The sequence below is a fragment of the Pseudophryne corroboree genome, chromosome 7, assembly GCF_028390025.1.
Source record: "Pseudophryne corroboree isolate aPseCor3 chromosome 7, aPseCor3.hap2, whole genome shotgun sequence".
NCBI classification, from domain to species: domain Eukaryota; kingdom Metazoa; phylum Chordata; class Amphibia; order Anura; family Myobatrachidae; genus Pseudophryne; species Pseudophryne corroboree.
In genome coordinates this window covers 410,996,809-411,014,094 of record NC_086450.1, presented here as the reverse complement: position 1 = coordinate 411,014,094, position 17,286 = coordinate 410,996,809, and the positions used below count along the sequence as shown (strand labels likewise).

The window sequence follows — 17,286 nt, the reverse complement described above, 5'->3', positions numbered from 1 at the left end:
AGCGCTGTGAATACTTTCCAGATCCACTGTATATCAACCATATCTGATCTATATATGTTGTTACATGCTGCTTTCCATTACTAGTAGTATGTTGTTGGGGATTTCTACTGGGACCCTTGGTAGACGGCCCTTTATAAAGGGAACTCTTGTTATTATGCGAATGGTTTATTTCTCCGTATCACCAACACCGATACTGGATTGGATGCTATAAAAAAGATTGACCCACAGAATTGGGAAGCACGGGTTCAGGAATCTCAAGTTGTTGTGGCGGCATCCTGTTAGATGCAGTGACATGGGCGAATTGGGCATTTGGCTGGCCAGGTGAGATGGGCACCCTTTGCCCTGCAATTGAATTCCCCCCATAGTGAATATTTACTTGTAAAGTGATACAGTCAGGGAGCGTTTGGGGGAGGTAACGTGTAGTGGCGATAAGAACGCAGGTGTGTCATGACTGTTTTTGGCGTGTCTCTGCTTCCAACTGCGATCCCATACACATAAAACACGGTGATGGCATTTCTGCTCCCGTCATTCTGTATGACCACAGGCTTTATTCAGGAACTGATTATGGAAGACCTGTGACCACACCTGCGAGTATGTAGCCAGTTGCTTGGATCTGCAAAGCGGCTGGGCCCACAGGACCGCCACTGGGTAAGCCTCATACAAGGGGTACTGTTTTTGGAGTCCACTGTGAAGTACAGAATGCAGTCTATTGGTAACTGATCTCTTATGGCCCCAAAACAATGAAACTCGTACACTTGGGGACCACCGGTCCCAGACAAACCACACAGATGCTTGCTCTACCACCAAAAACATGGGCAGGCTCCTTATCACTAGGCCTCATTTTATTATGTGAGTCATCCCCAGCAGCACTGGGTAGCGCCCACTGTGCCACCTCAAGCCTCAGGTGAGGCTGTGATACCGTCACATCTGTGTATGTACAGTGATACAATGGAGCCAGGAAAGTATCAGAGCAGCAGCAAGGGGGATGCACACTGCGCATGCGTCTCACCCGCACCAGCAGCGAGGATTCCATTCCGGTCACTGTAGGCGGGAACGCGGCCGTGGCCGACAGCCAACCTACAGCTGTGATTACGTGGGCGTGGCGCGGGATACCATAGGGGGCGTTTCCCTCTCGCTGCTTAGCTCCGTAGTTGCTGGCGTTTGAAACAGTCGCTAATAGGCCTTCGCTCCAGGAAGAGGCGGTACTCCTTCTGCTGACGTTGTTTGTGTCAGCTGAGCATGCGCAGTGCGAAGCAGAGGGTTGGTTGTTATCAGTCGGAGCATGCGCAGTGTGTAGGAGGATAGGGGAGACTGGACGCGCTGAAGCTAGTTTGAGCAGTGAGCACTGTACGGGGCCATTGTGTTCCCGGTGCGTCGGTGGTGGCTGAGACTGTCCGTGTGGCAGCAGCCGGGCCTCGGTGTCGGGTCACGTCTGAAAATAAGCCATAGGCCGCAGCCCTGGGATCGCGTAGTCCCCAGTGTCCGGCCTCTCCCCGGGGCTCTGAGTAGGTGAGTTCCCTTCTGTTCCTTACCCGGCATCCCTGCACCCTGGCGGGTGCTGCTGTGGCACTACAAGTCTCAGCCTGTCCTGGTGTCTGGCCACACTGAGGCTAGTAGTTCCGCAGCAGGAGGGCCTCTCAGGTGTTACTGGGGTGATCCCGATGTTTTCTGTGGATGTTCTATCCGGATTCAGGTCCCACTGTGATTCCTGTCGGCATGCAAGCTGCCAGTCCCCTGTGTATGTCAGGTACATGCCACACACAGCCGGACAGAAGTGGGAGGTGTGTATGTATGATATATATATCAGCCCCTCATGCACCTCAGTGGTTGGATTACTTCTATGGAGTCAGGCTGCTGTTTGTTATTGCCTCTCGCTGCATTATTATATGTTCTGGCAGATAACGCCCGGCCGCTGGACAGCTTGATGTGTATTTGTTGCCCCAGACCTGCGTCTCTTCTGTTGCACTATCATCCCCGTGTAATTGTAGTGTTTTCTACGAAATATAAAATTGATCTCTGCAGTTGACTATCACTGTCCCAGTGTTGGGTAAGTTTAGGTGAGTGCAGCTGTGATGGCGATTCCTATATGTGGGCCCTCCCCTATCTGCTATGTGTGCAATTTTACAGGTGTGGGAGCAGATCTTGAGTGCCATGATACAGTGCCTGGAATAGGCTCCTGTTTATGGCTCAAACCACACGGGAATGTAACCAGCGATTACTTGTTGGACCCTCTACAGAAAACATGATAAATGTCAGAGGCGAAGTCCCCTTAAATAAAAGATGGTGCCAATAAAACCTATTGCATGGGTGTACATTTACCTGCTGCGCTGTGTATTTCAGGTTTGCGCTGTTTCCCCAGTTAAAACAAGATCTTCTATAGCTTTATCTGCTGGTTATTTTGATTACCAAGCTGCTCGACAACTGCTTAACCCATTCCACAGTATAATTCTGCGGTTGTCAGTGAACCTTGTCATAAAATAGATCCACTCACTGATATAGATAGTCCAAAATCACCTTGTACCTTTGATGACCCCTGAATTAATAGATTAAATGAAAGAATCTGTCTTGCTAAAAAGTAGGGGGTATGTTGACAGGTTTTTGTAGATATAGTAACGACTGGTGCCAAGTGATAGCTACACACTGCAATAAGGTCGTTTGGATGAGTAAGTGGCTAGTTTGTTCTGTTTGACATACATATAGCCATTATGGGACAGATAAAACATATTCACTTTCCTGCTCCATCCACACTCCTAAATTGTTGAGTTTTTTTGCGCTGCCCCTGTGTGCCAGTTGTGCAGTGCACTGATCATGATGCACACACATTACCTGAAGCTTGGACCTATCTGTTTTTTTGCACTTTTAACAATATGTTTATGGATACCACTCTTCCAGTCATTGATTTCGATAAATGTGTGTATTATTCTATAATTCCTCTACTACTTTTGCTTTTATTAGGTACATAAACTGTATTCTGGATCTACGTGCTGCTTGTGCAGGGAGTTCAGGAAGTCCCTCCGCAGTGAGCATTGTCTGGCTGCAGATCTCCTCTGCAGTCACGGGAGGACAGATAGGGACAACAATAAAAGTGCCCATACACTAGTGCGACTTCTCCGAGGGAGTAGTATCATAAGATTTCCCTTGAACCACCAGGCAGCTTCCCGGGCCGCAGGATCGCATACAATACACAATACATCGTTTGCGGTCCTTTTGCATACGATGTATTATATGTGAGCCCAGGCATGCCTGCGGGATCCGATATCTATAGTGCAGCACTTCCGATCTAGGGACTCCATTCCGATGCTCACGGGACCACGGATCAGAGGTAAATCACATGTGATTTGCCAGTTTTCATCTGATTTATCAGCCCACAATGTCGGTATCGAATGAAATCGGGCAAAATCGCACTAGTGTATGGGCACCTTCAGATTGGGGATCCTATCCACCACTAAGGGTGTGAGTCGCCGTGGCGTGTAAATGCTGGTAACAGACCCAAACTTGCCCCCTTTGTGGCTCCTTCTAGTGCCGGATCCACACATTCTTGCTCGCAGCCCTGTGGGGATGCAAACAAAAATCTGTGATTCAGCAGTACTGTAAGTGCAGCATACAGCCGCACTTACTCGCACCTGCGAATACATCATGGAGAATAGGACTGATGTAGAGAAGTACATAATTCTTGTATTTCGTGTAAATAAAGTTTAAAAACAATGATGTCCTATTACTTAGCGCACAGTCACTGCGGAGGGACTTTTTGAACTCCCTTGTACAGAAACGAAAAGTCCATGATACGGAAATGACGTAGTTGATCAGAATCTGATGTGTAGAGCTGCCACTGTTAAATAGGACAAACCTACGCTCGCACTGGAACCAAAAGCTATTGTTTTCATGTCCGTGGGCTTTTCCCGTCTCGGGCATATGCTAAATAACACTGCAGTTCACTGGTGGAGAAAGGAATGAAAATCTGTTATAGGTCTACCCATATGCTTTGCTGAATAATTTATGGGCATTTCAATTTCTGGGGAGAAGACCCCACAGCCTTACAGGACATGTTTTTAAGTAGCATAAATCATGTGGTTTCAATAAACCAGTAAGGTAACTGCTTGTCTGCATGTGTTTAGTTGAAGACACGTGCGCTGGGGTGTTCTGATGTAGTTGCCAGGGTGTTTGTAGTCTGAGATAATGCCAAAGTGATTAGACTCTCGCCGTCTTGTACACAAGAAAAGTGAGTGTTGAAATGTCTCGGCGACCGGTTCTGAGTGCTTTATGCGGGAAAGTATACTGTTACCTCCCTGCTTCCAAGCACGCTTCGTTTGTTGCACGGAAAACAATCATATGGGTGTGTGTTAAAGGTGTGTACCAGGTTTGTGATCTCTGCTCAATTTTGTTGTCTGTCAAAAAATAAATAAAAATAAAATCTTTTTATATGGCAGCTAGAACTTTGGTTTGGCAGCAGCTCTGATGAAATGTGTGTTAGAAAAATGTCTGTAGATCCATAATCATGAATAAAATGAAGTGTTGCTTGATTTCATCTGCTGCTTTGTGAGTGCGGCTCCCCCTTATTTATATCCCTGCTTTGTCTTGGCCCTGTTAGGCAGGTGGGTAACGTACCCCTCCCATTTTGCCAGCAGGAGGCATGAGGTGAGCTCATTTGAAAACATAGGCGTGAAGTGCAAGGAGCCTTCATCGATTGTCTTAATCTTGTGGGTTTTGAATGTGCTCTAGGTTATTATATGGTGAAAGCATAATGTGCTTATTTTTTCCTCTTCTCCCCCTTTCACTCAAAAGTGGTTAACACCATCGTTATGGAGAGGCTTGCTGTAAACTGCTTTGTGCAGCGCAGGACAGTGTTTCCAGCCCTGCAAGAGTTAAGAAGCGGAGCCATCTGCCTGTGTTTTGCTCTTCATGCAAATAGCTCTGTAATCCGCTCCCCTGCCAAGGAGTGGTTGGCTACGCAGGCTGCTGTCGTCCTATCCCACCATTGGAGGGACCACACTGTAGCTCTCCCTTCATCATTATGCTAACCAGTGGGAAGAATAGCCTTTTATGCTCTAGAAGAGAGGATGGAGGATAGCATGGAAGGACAAGGGAATAATTATACCGTGTTCCAATAGCTCGCATCATCTCTTTCCGTAAATATACACACAGATGTCGCATTAACAGAACAGCAGGTGACAGGAGTAGCAAGAACAGGTTATGTGTCAAGGTGCCGTTTATATTTTAACTGCGTGATGCTCTGATTGTACGGATGGATTGTAAATATGCAGTGCATTGCAGTATGTTGTTGCGGTTATAGGGTATCCTGTATTTTAGACTTGCACTTGTTCTGTTTGGTTAAATCATATTTTATTTTGCAGATTTACAAGGATGTGTAAATGAAGCCGTAGAGGAGTCCTCGCAACCCATCTGCGCACTGTAGGAAGATTCGTTGGACTACTAGAATTGGTATCACTTGGCTAGGGGGTACTCGGAGAGACCTGACATGCTGGTGGCCTCCTGAGGGAGGATGGGCACTCAAGGCAGCCCTGTGAAGAGCTACGACTACCTCCTGAAATTCCTGCTGGTGGGAGACAGTGATGTTGGAAAGGGGGAAATCCTGGAGAGTTTGCAGGACGGTGCATCAGAGTCTCCTTATTCCTACAGTAACGGTGAGCAGACATTGTATAGGCATGTTGGATCGGTGCTTGTAATGTTATAGCGTCATACAAACAGTAACATGTAGCAGGTGCTGAGAAACCAAAATCCATGAATCTACTAAGGGAAACTGTCTGTACATCCCTTTATACCAGGCATTCCCAACCACGGTCCTCAAGGCACACAAACAGTGCAGGTTTTATAGGCCCTACACACTGGCCGATTTTCAGAAAGATATGAACGATCTCGTTCATAAATGAACGAGAACTCGTTCATATCTTTCAGTGTGGAGACTCCAGCGATGAACGATGCGCGTCCCCGCGCTCGTTCATCGCTGGTCTCCCGTCGGCTGTGCATGCAGGCCAATATGGACGATCTCGTCCATATTTGCCTGCACTTCAATGCAGCCGCGTGACGGGGGGAGTGAAGAAACTTCACTCCCCCCGTCACTGCCCCCCCCCCCCCCCCCCCCGCCGCCGGGTCGCTCGTCGGCCGTATCCGCCGTCGGGCAGCTCGGCGGCGGGTCGGCCAGTGAGTAGGGCCCCTAAGTGATATCCAGGCTGCAGCACAGATGGTTAAATCAAAATAGAGTTACTAATTAAGTCACCTGTGCTGAAGCCTGGATATCACTAAAACCTGCACTGTTGGTGTGCCTTGAGGACCGTGGTTGGGAATGCCTGCTTTATACCTTAACTGTTTACTTGCATGCAGAAATAGCTGATCCCTGTGATAGTTTAACCCCCTAACTCTGATACATTAACCCTAAAGGGAAAACTGGATGGGTCATGGTTCTAATCTGCCATCAAATTCTATATAGTATATTAGGTACTGCAGTAGACCGTTGTATGCTGTCTGAGCACTGGAGCATGTATTAATCCTGTTGAGATTTATTCACCACTCCTTTTATACTGATGACTTCATATGTTGTCTGTTATCTGTATTAAGGTCTATGGCTGCCCACATCTAAGGTATGGTATGGGCACTTAAGGCTCCCCAGGTTGTCCTCTGGTTAGACACGAGCTGTCATTCTACTTTAGGAGCTGTCTGCCTGCCTATTGTGCTTTGTCTATTGATGATTTATTAAGACCACAATTTCTATGATATCATTACGCTATTCCATATATAAGAGCGGCAGATAATAGTCACATTTGCAATACAGGGACAGAGCTTGACGTGCTACTATGGGGTACTATGTAACTATGGGGTAATAGTTCTCAAGAAACTTGTCATATAATTTTTGTTTTCTAGCTATTTGTACAGCAATGTAAGGGACCCATTTTATTACATGTGGCAGAATGTTTCACGGAGACTCATTATTGCAATAAGTTTCCATTCTAGCAAATTTTGGAGGTCCCTGTGCCTCTAGGGCAGAGGTTCTCAAACTCGGTCCTCGGGGGCACACACAGTGCATGTTTTGCAGGTCTCACAGAATCGCAAGTGAAATAATTAGTTCCACCTGTGGACCTTTTAAAATGTCAGTGAGTAATTAATACACCTGTGCACCTGCTGGGTTACCTGCAAAACATGCACTGTGTGGGGTCCTGAGGACCGAGTTTGAGAACCTCTGCTCTAGGGTTTGTATCTGAGGCACAAGGTGATTCAGTGTCGCAGCCTTGCCCATATGCTGGTTGCGGATTCTGCTTTCATTGATAACCAGATGAGCAGAAGTTAATGTACCATGGTAACTGGCTTTCCCACAGGTTCCCAAACTCTGTCCTCAAGGTACCATGGGGGGTAATTCAGAGTTGATCATAGATGTGCTAAAAAATGTAGCACATCTACGATCATTTACTCTGAGATGCAGGGGGAAGCCCAGCATAGGGCTAGTCCACTCCGCATGTCAGGCCCCCCCTGGCGGCAATGCTTTTGTACTTGACGAGTAGCCCCCTACCTGCGCAGCTCCTACGCACTGGCAGGGATCTACCCGCCGCGTTCCGGGTCGCAGTGGCTGCTTGTGATGTCATGCAGCCACCACAGCCTGCCCCCCCCCCCCCTCCCCCCTCACCCAACGGTCCGGACAAGGCTCCATTGTCCGGACTGCGCCCCACCAACGGCCTTTGGCACTCCCCCTTCCGCCCCGCGACTGCCTCTGCCTGTCAATCAGGCAGAGGTGGTCGCAGTCGGTGAGACGCTGATAGCATCTCACTGGGCTCCCGGAGTGCGCACATGCAGTGCGGCCGCTGCGCGTGCGCACTCCACAAAGTATTTCAGGCTGCGATCGCTGCAGCGATGCAGTCTGAATTAACCCCCCATAACGGGCCAGGTTTTAAGTATATCCATGCTTAGACACAGGTGACTTAATTAGTACGTCAATCAGTTTGGTTAAACAATCTGTTCTGAGCCATGTATATTCCTAAACCTGGACTGTTAGGATGCCTTGAGAACAGGGTTTGGGAACCACTGGCCCAGAACTATTAGATCCCAGGTATTAATGGCAGTGTGACATCTATTGTTACAATGCCCAATCATTAAGGTTTCTATGTAGGGCTCTGAATAGCTCTTTCCTTGTTCAATTGACTCTAATCAAACCAGTTCATCCACCCGGCCTCATCCTCGGCTGCTCCCAGATGTTTACTGCCCGCGAGTAATTGCTGCTGTACTGATGCTGGAATTCTAGTTCTGATTTGTACTGCGCAGAACCGCTTCTCCCTATGCTGCTATGGTTTGTGTCTTAATTAGTCATCACTCTTCCTTTTGTGAGTCTTTGTTTTGAGATTGTCCGTTCCAGTTATACTATGAGATTGTCCGTTCCAGTTATACTATTTAGGGTTTTATAGGTTTGGGCAGGTGGCAGATCTCTGCTCCCATCCAGCGAACATGATATGCTTCAACACCTTGTAGTACTGTATGTAACATTGTAACATCTCTTGTTGTGTACCTGTCACGTTTATCAGTACTTTTCAAGGGGAAATGTAACACATTCAAGCGTAATGTGATTTACTGAGGCCTGAAAGTACAGACTGGTTTATCTGGGGACCCTATAAAATATCCTGTTGCCACCTGTACCAGTCCTCCGTAGCTTCCCTGTAACTCTATGGTTTCACAAGGTCTCTAATTTGTCTTTTTAGTATTGAACTAGTATGTTTTTACATAACCCATTGTATGAAGCATGAGTAATAAGAATATATGTCAGAGGCCCTCCCCATTAGTAGCCAGACTGTGGTTTCCTGGAATCCCACATGTGATTATTTTGGATAGCAGCCTAGTTACTTGTTCCATTATTTGTTGCAATAAGTCGGTCCATTGTCCCCATTTGATGTGGTCATAGTTTGTTTTCCTGTGTTGTAAAAATCTACCGATCAGTTGACGCACCAATATGTATTCTGTGATGGAATTTTTTTTATTATTTTGTCGTGCAGTAAACCAACAGTGTTTCACCACAGGTTTGATTTACAACCATTCGGCAGTATATTACAGGACGGGACGGGAGCAAAAATACTTTGCAAATAAACTTTGAAAGCAAATAAATAGGAAAAAGAGAAGAGTAGCACAACCTCAGTGTATGTTATAAACACACTGGTACTCATTTGGTAAAGGGTACCCGGAAGCTACACACCGTGGGGAAGCCATTTTGGATTCACTCACAATTCACTAGGTACTATTGACTGCAATGAGGTGCTTATTGTTTCGTGCCTCTGATGTGGCTAGTATCTAGTGAACAGGCTGTACTATTCTATTGTCTGGCTCAGCCCAAGCAATGACTGCTCAAAAAAAAAAAAAAATATATATATATATATATATATATATATATATATATATATATATATATATATATATATATATATATATATATATATATATATATATATATATATATATATATATATATATATTTTATTTTTTTTCACAGGGTGGTCTTCAGTATGCCGGCTGTCGGGATCCCGGCGCACAGTATACCGGCGCCGGAATCCCGACAGCCAGCATACTGACACTTATTCTCCCTCGTGGGGGTCCACGACCCCCCTGGAGGGAGAATAAAATAGCGTAGCGCGCCACCGTGCCCGCAGCGTGGCAAGTGCAGCGAGCCCGCAAGGGGCTCATTTGCGCTCGCCACACTGTCGGTTAGCCGGCGGTCAGGCTCCCGGCGCCGGTATGCTGGTTGCCGGGAGCCCGACCGCCGGCATACCATACCACACCCATAATTACACACACGCGCCTTTTACAGCCTACTAGACCCGCATGTCATGGTGGCAGCTGTTCTCCTTTAGAATATAAATCTGTTTTAATATCTCTGATAACTTTCTGTGTACAAACTTTTTTGAGGTCCATTGTCCTCCCTAAAACTGAAATTCCTCTCCACCCTCTGTTTTTTCCTAAAATCACATTAGGTTCCCAGGAGACCTGAGTCAGACCAGGTTTTTCCAATGCAGTCATGAAGTCTTGCCGCATTTATTTGTTAGCCCGGATCACACCCAATGGCAATGACACACAAACACACACACACACACACACACACACACACACACACACACACACACATACATTAATTGCTGATTATGAAAAGACAAAAAGGTTGGATTAAACCAGCACATTCTTACTACTTATGGTTTCTGCACTTCGGAACTATATCTGACTATCCTATAAGATCTGGGCATGACATAAACTTCTCTGTATGACTGTGAACTGTCCATGCTGGTATTTGATATATAATTTGTTTTGCTAGTCTATGGTTAATATACTTTTATCTGTGTGATGTTCCTGTACAGCAGTAAGATTGTAATACAGCGCACTGTCCTGCAGCGAAAGCCGTTTGCTTGATTGGAAATGCCAGCTCTTTTTCCCTCCTAATGGCTTCTGGGAACTCCTCAGAAGCCTGAGTGGTGTAGATGCATTATTCAGTTATATCATAGGGATGTGCACGTAGGGAACACACATTTGCAGCTGTTATTCTACATTATTGGGCCGTCCAAGCCCTGGACAGTTCTAGCACGCATGAAGCTACATAGCCACCGTGCAGAGAAATGGAGTTTCTCAGTCTTATGTGATTAAAATTCTTTCTGGTATTTATATTTCAGCGCTCGGTAGAAGAAAATAACATGGGGGTTAGTTCTAAATGGTGCTACTACCTATAATATGTGTTTCATTCATTGGGCGGTATTCAAATGATATATCACTGCCAATCTGCTTTCTCAAGTGATCCCCGTTAGCACACCTCTCGCCCATAGTAATTAGGTTTAGCTGCATAAAGGATTGGGCGCCCTCGCTATCACGGGGGTATTGAGCTGAAATGATTATACCACACCCATCGGCAGAAACAGAACGGGTGTCGAAGGGGGTGAAAAGAATTGATTACCACCCATTGTGCGTTTGTAATGCAACACTCACAGACAGGTGTATTCTCTGCACAAGCGCACATTACAGTGCATTCAGTCGCATGCCACCATTTATATGATGCCAGGTGTAGCTGGCGATATAAAGAGAGAGTGCGGTACCTCAGTTATTTTGTTTTTGGGAAGTGGTTTTCATTTTGTTGCACTTTATGCTGACTTTGTGTGATTTGTGATTTTTATTGTGGATTAAGGTTTACCATATTTTGTAGTAATTTCCTGATTTCTCTTATGTCCTAGAGGATGCTGGGGTCCACATTAGTACCATGGGGTATAGACGGGTCCACCAGGAGCCATTGGTACTTTAAGAGTTTGAGCGTGTGGGCTGGCTTCTCCCTCTATGCCCCTCCTACCAGACTCGGTTTAGAAAATGTACCCGGAGGAGCCGGTCACAGCTAGGAGAGCTCCTAGAGCTTCTTTAGTTTTATTTTTTTTCTAAGAGTTAGTATAGGAACAGGGAGGCTGCTGGCAACAGCCTCCCTGCTTCGTGGGACCTAGGGGTGGAAGTAGTGGCTCAAACCCCGCAGGGTGGACACTATGTCCGCTGACACGACACTGAGCTCCTGAGGGTGATGATCCTTAGCCGCCCCCAGGCGACCGCTCACTCCCCCAACACTGCCGCCACCCGCTAACAGAGCCAGAAGATTCCGGTGGTGAGTGAGTCACCGCGCCCCCTGGCAAGCGGGGAGCCGGTGTGAAGATGGCGGGAACAGGGTGGGAGCACAGTATTAACTGCGCTCCGGAGGCTCAGCGGTATATAGTGCGTCGCTGTGAGGGGCGCCCTGAGCCAGCGCCTATACCCTACACTGGCACCAAGGCTGTCAGGGACCTCGGTAACGCTGCCAGCACAATTCCTCAGGCCAGTATAGAGAAGTGGAGAGCAGGAAGCAGCGCCATGTTCAGGGGGCAGAGCTTCTCCTCAGAGCAGACCCAGCAGCGTTTAGCGCCATTTATCTGCCTGCAGATCCTCTACAGTGACGCCAAGCAACTCCAGCTATCCTGTGCGGGGTACCAGGGGGTTGTAGAAGGGGGGGATGGGGCTGTGTAAATACTGTGTAGTCTATTAAGGTACACAGGCAGCGCCAGGTAGTTGTATTATATCTACCTTGGGAAGCACTGTGTGGGTTGGCTCCAATCTCTGTGTGTCTCTCTGTGGCATTCTTGGGGGGAAAACTGTGTCTGATATTTCCCTGTGGGTGTTGTCTCACATTGCCATGTCTAGGGACTCTGTCTTATGCTGCAGAGGACATTTCCTCTCAGGAGGAATCCATTCCATGTACACAGGAATGTAATGCATTGTCTCAGATCCCTATTGCTGAGCCTGAGTGGTTAACCTCTATTAAGGGAATGATCTCTCAAATCTCTACTAGGGTAGCTCATACTGAGACTGAAACTCAGGTTTTAAAGAAGTCTATGGCGATATGGTCAGGTTCTGTTCCTATTCCTTCAAAATCACCTAATATATACCCACAGAAACGTACACTTGCCCAGATTATGCAAGATGACACTGATACCGACTCTGACACGGCAGACGGTGATGGGGATGTGCTGACGGGGGCGGCACCCCTTGCAAAGGGGGTGCAGCTCATGATTGAGGCCATTAGAGATGTGTTAAATATTACTGACACAACACCTGAGCAGGTTGAGGAGGCTTACTTCACAGATAATAAGAAAGCCTCGCTAACCATCCCTGCGTCTAAAGAATTAAACGCTTGATTTGAAAAATCCTGGGAGAACCCGGAGAAAAAATTCCAGATTCCTAAAAGGATTCTGGTTGCTTTCCCCTACCCTGAGGAAAATTGGAAAAAAATGGGAAAACCCACCCATAGTTGACGCATCTGTTTCCAGACTGTCGAAAAAGGTGGTTTCACCTGTCCCTGGGTCTACCACGTTAGAAGAACCGGCTGATCGTAAGATTGACACTACGCTCCATTCTATATACACTGCTTTAGGGGTAGCGCTGAGGCCTACTATTGCCTGCACATGGATCTCTAAAGCTATAGTAAAGTGGTCAGGCACGTTACTTGATGATTTGGATTCAATGGATAGAAGTGACATTGAATTATTTTTACGTAACATACAGGATTCTGCGGGGTTCGTGGTAGAATCCATGAAGGACCTAGGTATGCTGACTGCAAGGATATCTTCCATGTCTGTCTCGGCTCGCAGGGGACTCTGGCTATGCCAATGGTCTGCAGACGCGGAATCCAGGAGAAGTATGGAGAACCAACCCTACACAGGTCAGGCTCTATTTGGGGAAACAATGGATGCGTGGATTTCCACGGCAACCACGGGTAAGTCACCTTTTCTTCCCTTAGCTACACCCTCTACGAAGAAACCCTTTTCTTTATCTGCATCACAGTCCTTTCGGACCGCTAAGACAAAAGTCCAAGCCTCCTACCACCTTCTTTAGAGGTGGGCGGGAAAAATCCAAAAAGCCTGTACCTGCAGGCTCTCAGGACCAGAAACCTGCCTCTGCTTCCTCAAAATCCTCAACATGATGGTGGACCACCCAGCCTGGAGGACAGGCTGGTGGGGGCGAGACTCAGGCGTTTCAGCCACGTCTGGGTGTCGTCCGGCCTGGATCCTTGGGTACAGGATATTGTGTCCCAAGGGTACTGACTGGAGTTTCAAGAAACCCCACCTCACCGATTCTTCAAATCAGGCTTGCCAACTTTACTGTCAGACAGAACTGTCCTACAGGAAGCTATCCAAAAATTGGAAAAGGCAGAGGTCATTGTTCCAGTTCCACCTCATATGCACAGCGTGGGTTACTATTCAAACCTCTTTGTGGTACCGAAACCGGATGGTTTGGTCAGACCAATTTTGAACTTAAAATCGCTAAACCCTTATCTAACTGAGTTCAAATTCAAAATGGAGTCTCTGAGAGTGGTGATCTCAGGTCTGGAGGAGGGGGAGTTTCTGGTATCCCTAGATGTCAAGGATGCGTATCTCCACATTCTGATTTGGCCTCTGCACCAGGCTTATCTCGGATTTGCACTGTTGGATTGTCACTGTCAGTTTCAGGCACTGCCATTCAGTCTCTCATTGGCATCAAGGGTGTTCACCAAGTTGATGGCAGAAATTATGGTTCCCCTCCGCAGGTAGGGAGTGAACATAAGTCCATACCTGGACGATCTGCTGATAAAGGCGTCGTCCAGGGAGAAGCTGTTACAGTCCATTGCTCTCATGACTCATCTGCTCAGGGTCCATGGTTGGATCCTGAACCTTCCAAAGTCGTATTTGGAGCCGACAAGGAGATTGTCTGTCTTTCCTGGGGATGATCCTCGTCACGGAAGTGCAGAGGATGTTTCTACCGGAGGAGAAAGAGTTGGTGATACAAACAATAGTATGGGATGTCCTGAAGCCAGCCCGGGTTTCCATTCATCAGTGCATTCGCCTTCTGGGGAAGATGGTTGCCTCCTACGAGGCTCTACAATACGGAAGATTTCATGCTCGATCCTTCCAATTGGATCTCCTAGACAAGTGCTCGGGTTCTCATCTACATATGCACATGAGGATATGTATGTCGCCGAAAGCAAGGATTTCACTCCTCTGGTGGCTACAAATGCCTCACCTTCTGGAGGGCCGCAGGTTCGGGATTCAGGACTGGATCCTTCTAACCACGGATGCAAGTCTCCGAGGCTGGGGCGCTGTCACTCAAGGGGAAACCTTCCACGGAAGGTGGTCAAGTCTGGAATCCTGTCTTCCAATAAACATTCTGGAACTAAGAGCCATATACAACGGTCTTCTCCAAGCGACTCACCTTCTGAGAGTTTGACCTATTCAAGTGCAGTCGGGCAATGTAACAACGGTGGCCTACATAAACCGACAAGGCGGAACAAAGAGCAGAGCTGCAATGTCAGAGGTGACAAGAATCATCCTCTGGGCGGAAAAGCACACGTTAGCACTGTCCGCAATTTTTTTCATTCCGGGAGTGGACAGCTGGGAAGCGGACTTCCTCAGCAGACACGATCTCCATCCAGGAGTGTGGGGCCTCCATCTAGAGGTGTTCACGGAGGTGACAAACCTTTGGGGAGTTCCTCAAATAGACATGATGGCCTCCCGCCTCAACAAAAAACATCGGAGGTATTGCTCAAGGTCGAGACGCACAAGCAGTAATGGTGGACGCCCTGGTAACTCCGTGGGTGTTCCAGTTGGTGTTCGTGTTTCCTCCACTTCCACTCATTCCAAGGATTGTGAAGCTCATAAGGAGAACAAGAGTTCAGGCAATCCTCATTGCTCCAGGCTGGCCAAGGAGGGCTTGGTACGCGGATCTTCTGGATCTACTGCTAGAAGAGCTGAGGCCTCGTCCTCTTCGGGAGGACCTGCTGCAGCAGGGGCCGTTCGCTTATCAAGACTTACCGTTGGCTACGTTTGATGGCATTGAGGTTTAACGCCAGATATTAGCTCAGAAGGGCATTCCGAACAAGGTTATTCCTACCCTGATACAAGCTAGGAAAGGAGTAACGTCTAAACCTTACCATCGGTTTTGGAAAAAACATGTATCTTGGTGTGAGTCCAAGAAGTTTCCTGTGGTGGAGTTTAACTGGGACGGTTTCTCCTCTTCCTGCAAGCAGGTGTGGATATGGGCCTGAGGTTGGGATCCGTAAAGGTCCAGATTTCGGCCCTATCCATTTTCTTCCAGAAACAATTGGTTTCCCTCCCTGAGGTTCAGACTTTCTTGAAAGGGGTTCTGCACATCCAGCCTCCCTTTGTGCCACCTACGGCTCCCTGGGACCTTAACGTGTTATTAGAGTTCCTCCAATCGGATTGGTTCGAACCTCTACCGGTGGTTGAGGTCAAGTTTCTCACGTGGAAGGCTTTCACTTTGTTGGCCTTAGCTTCTGCTAGACGTGTGTTGTCTTGTAAGAGCCCCTACTTGATCTTCCATGAAGATAGAGCTGAGCTCCGGACACGTCAGTTCCTTCCGAAGGTTGTGTCGGCATTTCATATCAACCAACGTATTGTGGTGCGGGTTGCTACTGACTCCTCAATTTAATCAAAGTCCCTGGATGTTGTAAGGGCTCTGAAAATCTATGTGAAGAGGACCTGCTTGACACAGAAAATCAGACTCTCGGTTTGTCCTGTATGATCCCAAGAAAATTGGGTGTCCTGCTTCTAAGCAGACGATCTCTCGCTGGATCAGGTTCACTATCCAGCATGCGTATTCTACGGCAGGCTTGCCGTGTCCTACGTCTGTTAAGGCCCACTCTACTCGTAAGGTGGGTTCTTCCTGGGCCGCTGCCCGGGGTGTCTCGGCTTTGCCAAGCGGATACTTGGTCTGAGTCGAACACGTTTGCAAATTTCTACAAGTTCGATACTTTGAACAAACTTCCGGTCCTCAGAGGCCAGTCAGTTCTGCAGGAGCCTCCGTGCTCTCCCTCCCGTTCTGGGAGCTTTGGTACATCCCCATGGTACTAATGTGGACCCCAGCATCCTCTAGGACGTAAGAAAAAAATAAAATTTTAATTACCTACCGGTAAATCCTTTTCTCGTAGTCCGTAGAGGATGCTGGGCGCTCGCCCAGCGCTTCGTGATCCTGCAGTGGTTACTTGGTTCAGTGCTGCTTAATTCTTGGTTAACTACTGTTTTGTTACTTAGTTAAGTAATATTGTTCAGCTGTTGCTGATTTTTCAAGCTGGTTAGCTTGGTTTGCCTTGTATGTGTGAGCTGGTGTGTATCTCGCCACTATCTGTGTAAAATCCTTCTCTCGAAGTTGTCCGTCTCCTCGAGTACAGTTTCTAGACTGAGTCTGGTAGGAGGGGCATAGAGGGAGGAGCCAGCCCATACACTCAAACTCTTAAAGTGCCAATGGCTCCTAGTGGACCCGTCTATACCCCATGGTACTAATGTGGACCCCAGCATCCTCTACCGACTGCGAGAAAAGGATTTACCGGTAGCTAATATAAAATCCTATTTTCTCATGTCAGAACAGAAAATAGCTTGTAGTTTCTATTACAGAGAGGGGTTTATGACCAATAAATACTACTGATAATCCAGAGCCGCCATGGTCTGGAAGGCAGGATTTATATAGAATCCTCTCCCTTGGCAGGTAGCTCTTTACCCAGGATGCACTGCAGAATGTGGGTAATACTATAGCAAGAGTTCTTAATTTGTTGAATCATGGCCCAAGAATGCGTTGTTGACTTTGTCCTTTTGCACACCAATTGTGTGGTCCACCAGCTAACACCACTTGTTGGAAGGGAACTACATATATAATTTTTCTCTGTTAAGTGAGTCATTTTGGGCTCTCACTATTTTTTTCTGAGAAATTAAGGAGGTTCAATTGGGAATGTAATAGGTGGGAGGTCACGGGGATAGGATGTTA

At 47.3% G+C, this 17,286-nt stretch overlaps 1 protein-coding gene across 4 annotated transcripts in view; it reads left to right on the top strand.

The window, feature by feature from the left end:
• Window positions 1-1,075: 1,075 nt before the first annotated feature.
• Window positions 1,076-17,286, top strand: part of RAB40C (RAB40C, member RAS oncogene family) — a 33,954-nt gene continuing 17,743 nt past the window's right edge. The window contains exons 1-2 of one of the 4 annotated variants that reach the window (XM_063934696.1): window positions 1,076-1,509; window positions 5,352-5,642. In XM_063934696.1, the coding sequence (XP_063790766.1) occupies window positions 5,501-5,642 (142 nt within the window). In that variant the 5' untranslated portion in view covers window positions 1,076-1,509; window positions 5,352-5,500. Of the gene's footprint in view, window positions 1,510-1,573; window positions 1,782-4,872; window positions 5,201-5,351; window positions 5,643-17,286 lie in introns of those variants that run through there. The other 3 variants (XM_063934699.1, XM_063934698.1, XM_063934697.1) reach the window with 3 other exon arrangements.